At 47.4% G+C, this 9,699-nt stretch overlaps 1 protein-coding gene across 3 annotated transcripts; it reads right to left on the bottom strand.

The window, feature by feature from the left end:
• Positions 1-1,492: 1,492 nt before the first annotated feature.
• Positions 1,493-3,583, bottom strand: LOC146314115 (uncharacterized). 3 transcript variants are annotated; one of them, XM_084737585.1, is made up of 5 exons: positions 2,988-3,583; positions 2,696-2,869; positions 2,333-2,550; positions 1,713-2,223; positions 1,493-1,632 (listed from the first exon to the last, which is right to left on the bottom strand). In XM_084737585.1, the coding sequence occupies exons 1-4, from the start codon at positions 3,126-3,128 to the stop codon at positions 1,749-1,751; spliced, it is 1,008 nt and encodes a 335-aa protein (XP_084593711.1). In that variant the 5' UTR covers positions 3,129-3,583; the 3' UTR covers positions 1,493-1,632; positions 1,713-1,748. The 3 variants fall into 3 exon arrangements, with proteins under 3 accessions (XP_084593711.1, XP_084593710.1, XP_084593712.1); XM_084737584.1 differs by having other exon boundaries at positions 1,518-2,223; XM_084737586.1 differs by having other exon boundaries at positions 1,523-2,550.
• Positions 3,584-9,699: the final 6,116 nt, after the last annotated feature.

A 9,699-nucleotide genomic window follows, 5' to 3' on the forward strand; every position in this document is an offset into this window, starting at 1 on the left:
CAACCTCCCATAAAAACACAACTTGTTATATTTATACTTCGGTTTTTGTACACGTGAAGCAAATGAGATATAATAAGATGTAATAAGCTAAATTAAGCTAACTGGCTGCTAACTGTAACTTCATATTTGCCATACAGTTACAAGAGCTTCTTATCTAACTTTTGGCAAGCAAATAAACCAAAATGTGGAACAATCCTTTAAAATGACAGCACTAACATTTCAGAAATAGCATGCACACCAGAAACTATTTAAAAAAAAATAAATTTTCTCAATTACAAAGCATGGAGTGGTTTGGCATACCTTATTCTCAGCTTTGAATCTCTTCGCCGCCTCCTCAGAGTCAAACCAGCCTTTTCTCTTCATGGCCGGTTGTTCTGGGGTGGTGGGTGATGTGTGAAGAGGGGGTCCTCTGCCAGAGATTTTGTTGCTCACTTTGAGCTTCGGTTTCAGACAGGAGACGCTTTTCCGTTCACCATTAGGCTTCCTCCAGCACAGACTGTTCCTCCTCACGTGTTACAGATATGGACATCCCCTCCTCAAAGATCTCGTAGTTCTCTGCCAGGCTGTACACCGCAAAACCACAAAATAAATGTGTGATTTTATGTAACAACATCCATTTGAACTGAATTTAAAAAGGGAAAAAGTGAACATATTTGTGTCTCTGAAGGATGTTAGCCCGGCTCATGGTTTTAGACCCCTGCATGTGAAAGATGAGTCCTGTCATCCACATTGTGCTCATTCTCCCTGTGAAACATCTAACCACCACAATATCAAGACAGTTTTTAGTACTTTTAACTACAAACTGAAAGTATAGAGCATAAGATAAAAAAAAAATCAGAAATGAGTTAATAGAAAAGGGGTGACATATTAATGAACAATATTCTCCTTAGGGAAAGTGTTCAAGAGAACTCCCATGATGCCATAATTAAAATATAACCATGAAATCACATATCCTTGATTGTCGTTGCTCTGCGTGGGTCCAGTCTATGCCTGTGGGTTCACGTGGGCCAGGGAAATGTGTCTGATTTTTTTGACTCCACCAGGTTAATCCTGACAAAATGACCAAAACACACTTTTCAGGCAGAGGAAAGCACAACATTACAGAGAAGAACACAACATTTGCTGCTTACGTGCGCTTTTGAACAAATTTGATCATGAATTGACTGCTATGATTCTATATTTGCAGCCTAAAATCCTCATAAAAACCCTGCCGGGGCCTTACCCCAGGGTCCCAAGTTGGGAGCATAAAGCCGAAGTCCTCGACTTGCCCACTCCCTGTATGAAAAACACTTCTGTTCAACTAATCCTCATTTACAACTTCTACAAAGCATTCACACACAGCTACATTTCCAGGACTGATATGAACGTACAGTACACATAATAAATGACATTATAAAAAAGGAAGCCATGTTAGGTTCAGAGTTTGGCCAGGACCCCAGACGCAGAGAGCGAGATAAAAGCAGTTTTCAAAGAGTTTATTGTTTCATAAAAGAGCAAAAAACAACGGAAGGCGAGGGCAGGTGCTGGACGCGGTCGGCTGGCTGGCGCAGCGGGGTCGACAGGAGGGGAACCGTGCTGGCGTAGGTTCAGGAGCACGAGTGCTGCACCCACGGTCGGAAGAGGAACTGAAGGCTGCACAAAAACACTGTTGATTAGAGTCACGAAGGAAAAAACACCAAAGATCCACTAGAAAGCTTGCTGCGCTACATTACCGACAACGACTGAATAGTCCGGCACAGGAGTGGAGACTAGGCCAAGCTCATATACCCGGGGAAGTGCACTGATGAGAGCCAGGTGCGTCTCATTATGCTGAGCCAGCCAATGACCGCCGCCGCTGCCACACACACTGCCCTGGAAGGAAAGGGGAGGGGGGAAAAAGGGAAACAAGGAAAACCGAAACACCAAGAACACCAAAACAAATCCAAAAAACTCAACAACCATGACATTACCCCCCCCTCAACGGACGCCACCCGGCGGCCTGCCAGGCTTGCCAGGAAAGTCCCTGTAAAAGTCATTAATAAGGTCCGGATCCAGAATAAAAGAACGGGACACCCATGACCGTTCTTCTGGACCATACCCCTCCCAGTCCACCAAAAACTGGTATCCCCGGCCCCGTCTGCGGACGTCCAGCAACCGCCGGACAGTGTAGGCAGGGTGGTCATCAATGAGCCGGGGGGGTGGAGGGGGTTCGGCCGGAGGGCACAGAGCACTGGTGGACACAGGCTTCAACAGGGAAACGTGAAAGGCCGGGTGAACATTAAGGGCTGCGGGCAATTTGAGTCTCATCACACAGGGATTGATTACCTTTTCTATTTCAAAAGGGCCGATGTACCTGGGGGCTAGCTTCCTGCTCTCCGTCTGCAGAGGGAGGTCGCGTGAGGAAAGCCACACCTTTTGACCCGGCTGATAGTGGGGGGCAGGAGCGCGACGTCTGTCCGCCAATCGTTGATTGCGAGCCGCAGTCCGCGTGAGAGCCGCCCTTGCCTCCCGCCAGACCCGCCGTGCCCGCCGGAGGTGCTCCTGAACGGACGGAACTGCCACTTCGGTCTCCTGGATGGGGAAGAGGGGAGGTTGGAAACCCACAGAGGCCATAAAGGGGGACATACCTGTGGCTGAGCTGACCAGAGAGTTGTGGGCGTATTCCACCCAGGGAAGATGGGTGGACCAGGAGGCGGGATGTCTAGCGGTGACGCACCGGAGAGCTGACTCGAGGTCCTGGTTGGCCCGCTCCGTCTGGCCGTTGGTTTGGGGGTGGTATCCAGACGAGAGGCTGGCTGAAGCTCCCAGAGCCTGGCAGAAGGCCCTCCAGACCTGGGAGGAGAACTGGGGACCCCGGTCCGAAACTATGTCCTGAGGTATACCATGAAGTCTGAACACATGTTGGACGAGGAGGTTGGCCGTCTCTAGGGCTGAGGGGAGTTTGGGCAGAGGAACAAAATGCACAGCTTTGGAAAAACGATCAATAATGGTAAGGATTACTGTGTTACCCTCTGACGGTGGGAGTCCAGTGACGAAGTCCACTGCAACATGAGACCAAGGGCGATGGGGGATGGGCAGTGGACGTAGGAGGCCAGCAGGAGTCTGGTGGGAGGATTTGTTGCGGGCACAGACGGAGCAGGCGGAAACATACTCCTTGGTGTCAGACGTTATGGAGGGCCACCAGAAACTGCGTCGGAGCAAGGAGAGGGTGCGATGAAACCCAGGATGACAGGCGACTTTGGAAGCATGTCCCCACTGGAGCACAGGAGTTCTGGCGGCGGGTGGAACAAACATCCGGTTGGGAGGGCAGCTCTCGGGAATGGGTTGATCTTGTTGAGCCTCCTGCACGACTTGCTCAATCTCCCACCTGGCCGCCCCCACCACGCAGGAGGAAGGGAGGATGGTCTCCACAGGTGTGTCTTCCACCGGTGGAGTAAACTGTCTGGATAAGGCGTCGGGCTTAACATTCCTGGAACCAGGGCGGTAGGTGAGGGAGAACCGGAACCGACCCAAGAACAGGGCCCACCGAGCCTGCCGGGAGTTTAGTCGACGTGCAGACCGTAGATAGGAGAGGTTCTTGTGGTCAGTCCATACCGTAAAAGGGTGCGTGGAGCCTTCCAACCAATGCCTCCACTCCTGGAGAGCCAAGACCACAGCGAGGAGCTCCCTGTTGCCCACGTCGTAATTTTTCTCGGCTGGGGTGAGCCGACGAGAGAAGAAGGCACAGGGGTGCATTTTGTGGTCAACTGGGGAGCGTTGAGAGAGGACGGCCCCTACCCCAGAGTCAGAGGCGTCGACTTCGACCACGAACGGTAATGCAGGATCTGGATGGGAAAGCACAGGTGCAGAGGTAAACAGGCACTTTAATCGGTCGAAGGCAGCATCGGCTGCCTGCGACCACACAAAGGGGAGCTTGGAGGAGGTCAATTGAGTGAGTGGGGCCGCTACTTGGCTGTAATTGCGAATGAACCTCCTGTAAAAATTTGCAAACCCCAAAAACCTCTGGAGGTGTTTTCTGGTGGCGGGGACAGGCCACTCGGCCACCGCTTGAACTTTGGCCGGATCCGCCTTCAGCTGTCCCCTTTCCACCACGAACCCCAAAAAACTGACAGATGTGACATGGAATTCGCATTTCTCTGCTTTCACAAAGAGTCTATTCTCTAATAGTCTCCTTAAAACCAGCTTTACATGCTGGACATGTTCATCAAGGTCTCTGGAAAAAATCAAGATGTCGTCTAAATAAACAAACACGAACCTATTAAGCATGTCCCTTAAAACGTCATTGATCAAAGCCTGGAAAACAGCTGGTGCATTGGTCAGACCAAAGGGCATAACCAGGTACTCGAAATGTCCCAGGGGGGTGTTGAACGCCGTTTTCCACTCATCTCCTTCCTTAATCCTGATGAGGTGGTAGGCGTTACGGAGATCTAGCTTGGAGAAAATGGTTGCTTGGTGCAAGGGGCCAAAAGCGGAATCAATCAGAGGGAGTGGGTACTTATTTTTCACTGTAATGTCATTTATCCCCCTGAAGTCTATACAAGGGCGCAGGGTTTTGTCTTTCTTTTCAACAAAGAAAAAACCCGCTCCCACTGGGGAAGAGGAAGGGCGGATTAGCCCCGCAGCTAACGAGTCTGTGATGTACTGCTCCATGGACTCTCTTTCAGGCTTGGACAAATTGTACAGTTTTTGAGATGGAAATGGGGCTCCAGGGAGCAGTTCAATGGCACAGTCATAGGGACGGTGTGGGGGAAGAGAAAGCGCTTTGTCCTTGCTAAACACCTCCTGAAGATCATGGTACATGGGGGGAATGGAGGACAAGTCAATAGGTTCGGTAGGCACAGGTGGCGAGGAGGCACTGGAGGGAATGGCAGAGTGAAGACAATGGGAATGACAGAACGTACTCCAATTGGTAATGGCCGAGGCGGACCAGTCAATATGGGGGTTGTGCAACTTTAACCAGGGGAGCCCCAGAACCAGAGGTGAAGTGGGAGAGGGAATGATTAACAGCGAAATAACTTCCTGATGATTACCAGAGAGTAGCAGGGTCACAGGGGCAGTACGGTGGGTGACACTAGCCAGTAATTGTCCACTCAGGGTGAGAACGTTCCTAGGCTCAGGGAGAGGCTCAATAGGAAGGTTCGCTTGACTACACAGTTCAGAGTCAATAAAATTGTCATCAGCTCCACTATCGACCAGTGCCTGCAGTGGTATCGTGTTATGTGGGAGTTTGAGCATACCTTGAAGTTGAACTCGGGTGGAGGGAGAGGAGGAAGAGATAGTACGGCTCACCAGCGCCCCCTCCGTGGCTGATGAGCCTCCCCTTTTGGCAGTTTGAGGACAGGTGGCGAGGAAGTGGCCAGGCTGACCACAGTAGATGCATAGCCGGTGCAGTAATCGGCGCTCCCGTTCTGCGGGAGACAGTCTGGCTCGCCCCAACTGCATGGACTCCTCTTCGTTAGGGACGGAGGAAACACCCGCACGAGGAGCGGGGGCAGGCACGGGGGTGAGGTCCCGGGGAATCCCGCGTTGCGGAGTGGACACCGGAGGGTAGTTGGAAACCACAGGAGGAGGGGCGCCCTGTCTCCCTATTCTCTCCCTGCATCTCTCACGTAGCCGGTTATCGAGTCTAATGGCTAATGAGATTAATTCGTCAAGAGACTGGGTCTCGTCTCGTGCTGCCAATTCGTCCTTAATATTATCAGCTAATCCCAAGAGAAAAACACTTTGCAATGCGCGCTCATCCCAGCCGCTTTCGGCTGCCAAAATGCGGAAGTCGATAGCGTACTGGGAGACTGGCGCTGAACCCTGGCGGAGGGAAAGGAGCCGGCTGCTGGCTTCTTTCCCTTGGACCGGGTGATCAAAAACCTTGCGCATCTCATTAACAAAAGAGGAATAAGACTGAGTTACCGCCGAATTAGTGGAGATAGCCAAAGCCCAGGAGGCAGCCCGATCTGTTAACAAACTCATAATGAAGGCAATTTTCGATCTATCTGTGGCGTAAGTCTGGGATTGCTGTTCAAACACTAAAGTACACTGAAGCAAGAACTGACTACATGCCCCTAAATCTCCCGAATACCTGACCGGGGTGGGGATGTATGGTTCCCGGGAGAGGACGGGTGGAGGAGCCGGAGTCGCCAAGGAGGGAGCCGAGGAAGGAGGAAGATTCCCAGGAGGAGCCAAACTGGGGATCTGACTGACGGCCTGATCCATGCGGCTGCCGAGCTGGGATACGCTGGTCACCAGGGTCTGGAGAACGCCTTGGATCTCGTGGATGGCTTCCCCCATCTGGCCAACACGTGCTCCTTGAGAGGATAGCGCCTGCCGTAACTTATCTGTCTCCGCGGGGTCCATGATATGGCCGGACTATTCTGTTAGGTTCAGAGTTTGGCCAGGACCCCAGACGCAGAGAGCGAGATAAAAGCAGTTTTCAAAGAGTTTATTGTTTCACAAAAGAGCAAAAAACAACGGAAGGCGAGGGCAGGTGCTGGACGCGGTCGGCTGGCTGGCGCAGCGGGGTCGACAGGAGGGGAACCGTGCTGGCGTAGGTTCAGGAGCACGAGTGCTGCACCCACGGTCGGAAGAGGAACTGAAGGCTGCACAAAAACACTGTTGATTAGAGTCACGAAGGAAAAAACACCAAAGATCCACTAGAAAGCTTGCTGCGCTACATTACCGACAACGACTGAATAGTCCGGCACAGGAGTGGAGACTAGGCCAAGCTCATATACCCGGGGAAGTGCACTGATGAGAGCCAGGTGCGTCTCATTATGCTGAGCCAGCCAATGACCGCCGCCGCTGCCACACACACTGCCCTGGAAGGAAAGGGGAGGGGGGAAAAAGGGAAACAAGGAAAACCGAAACACCAAGAACACCAAAACAAATCCAAAAAACTCAACAACCATGACAAGCCAGGCATTAATAACTAGACCCAATCATGATCGAGTAAAGGGACTCTGACTAGAGTGGATCTCAGAGTAAAGTGAATTTTAGTGAACCAAATTCAATGTTTTTTCATTTCCTTCATTTCACAAGGGGACCAGAAATGGGACGACGCACCACATGGCGTAGACCTTGAAGGATTTGGCCACCAGGGTGGACTCTGTAGCATTTGGGTACACCTGACAGATTCTGGCGACCAGTATGGCCCAGGATACACCACCCAAGATGCCCAGCATGTTGAATGCATGTTACGTTCTGAAGGGTAACAGGAGAAGAAAAATTCAGTTCAGCTCTCCAGTTCAGTGTTACCTCACATTAACAATGGCCTGCTCTCATTTGCTTCAGCACCTTGTCAACTGTGTTTTTAATTAAGTCTTATAATATGTCCATGTGATGCAATATAATATTGGTTACATCTGTTTTATTTCACATTACTACTGCTTCCTACAATTGTCGCTACGAAATTGATGTAAAACTAGAGGAAAATGAATAAACACATGTGCTAAAGCATAGTAGATACCAACATAAATCCATGGGTCTGTCTCACAAAGATATACAACGTTCATACAGGAGACCTGCAAGACACCCAAGAGATGTCTTTAGCTCCTTGGATGAGCGATCAGTTTCATTTCAACTTGAATACAGTAGGTACAGTTATATTTTGCCTTATCATTGTATGACATGACTCTACACAGACGCCTGAACAACAGTCTTTTTAGACATCTTTGTGAGACAGGGGCTAGCTATACAGCTGAAGTAAACCTGTGCGTTGTGTATTTCTGCTAAACAGTGATTAGGCTGTGGTTGCCTGGTAGCAAGACAATCCATGGTAAATAAAAAAGGAGTGAAATCACTCTCTCGTACCTCTTTCACTGTTCCCTACATAATAAACCCTCCATACTGCACTCCACAGTGAAAACTAAACAGATAAAATGGTATGAAAATTGCACATCATAATTAAAGTGACCAAAATGATCTGAGTTGTTATTATCACGTTGTTCAAAAAGTACTGTTACACACACTGAAGTCATTTCACCAAGTTTAATTTTGAAAAAGCTTCAATGCTTTGAAATGACATCATGTCCTTTGTGATGTCAGTGTTTTAAGTGATGCTAAACAAACCACGCTGCTGCTGCTGCACCTGTGTCTGTTTAAAAAAAAAAAAGAACCAACAAGACAGATTACTGACAGACAGCCAATATTACAAAGCAGTTCCAATGATGTATATAATATGGTAAAAGTCTGCAGGCTGTAGTCTCAGGGCACCTCCACTGTCACGACAGGAAACACACATTTTGTACGTCCCCCAAAGGACAGAACTTGACGTTCTTGGGAAAATTAAATTCTGAGTCAGTTACCATGGTAACTTATGCCAGTGTGAAAATTTTACATGATTGAAAAACATTGAATGAAACAAAAACTGAGACTTTACAAAACTTTTATATTGATTTGTCTGTCAATAAATATTTGATTACTTTACAAGACATACAGTTTAATTCCTATAGAGATTAATATGCCAATTATAAAGTAATATATTGATTATTTACAGCCTATTATGCATTTATATTATGTCATCCTATGACTGGTAACATTTGTTAAAATGACAATAGTTACACACAGTAAGTATAGAGTAGCATAAAAGTATAAAAAAAATGTAATACAAATATTAAATTATTCATTGAAATTAAAATGATCATATTGTTATATAAATTAAGAATTTTAAATGGAAAAGTTAATTTAATGAATAGAAGATGAGACTGAAGAATGACCAATTGATGACTTTTGTTGAATAAAGGACAACAGAATGTTTGATCATTTTGTCAGTTTGTGTATTTTGAGCAAAGCTAAAATGTATAACCATTCAAGTAAAATTCAAAAGTCAAGCAATATACATAAATTCAAGCCAACAGTGCAATACAGTCTAAAGGTTTAATTATAGTGAGTAAAGTTACAGCAAATATAAGTATACATCAGGGAAGCTGTTGGTAGAGCGTCCGCCCTGATGTATGGAGGCTGTCAGTCCTCTGCAGTGGCCACTGGTGTGAATCCTGGCTTTGGCCCTTTGCTGCATGTCATCCTCTCTCTCTTCACCCCCCTTTCCTGTCTACTCTTCAGCTATCCTATCAAATAAAGGCAAGAAAAGCCAAAAAATTTAGATAGAGATAGATATATACATCTCCACATGATCATTTAATCTGCATCTTCCATAATTAAATGAAATATATCAGCTGATATTCTTTGAAAAGCACTTCTACACAAAAACATGTTTTGCAGTGATCCCTGAAACATTTGGTTAACATTTGTAACAAGAAATGTAGCCATTACATTTTACTTTATTTCCCCAAATGATAAAGGATACATTTGTATCAAAGAACACAAAACTAGATCAGTCCAGTTCCATGTAATTCACTTCAATTCATAAGGGGAACACAAAAACTCGCCTTCGGGATTTCCCGCTAATGCAAACCAGAGTCGACCACGGAAGTAAACCCAATACGAGAACCCCAGAACCACGAAAGATCTCGTGAGAGTGATCATTTTTAACCCAAACCATGATCTTTCCACAACCCCATCCGAGTGCTTTCTGTCGTTAAAGCCACCATACTTATTTGACCATAGCGCTGTCACGTTTAAAAACAAAATTAGGTTGTACAGGGTGGACAACGGAGATACAAACGCACCATTCTCGCGAGAGTTCCACAAATCAAGGGTTCCCGTCTAGAAGTTCAGTGCATTCTCAAACAAAAAAAGTAAACCCCAAAAGTGTCAAAGCAGAAAATA

The sequence above is a fragment of the Lutjanus erythropterus genome, chromosome 15 (genome assembly GCF_056507025.1).
Source record: "Lutjanus erythropterus isolate fLutEry1 chromosome 15, fLutEry1.hap2, whole genome shotgun sequence".
NCBI lineage: Eukaryota > Metazoa > Chordata > Actinopteri > Lutjaniformes > Lutjanidae > Lutjanus > Lutjanus erythropterus.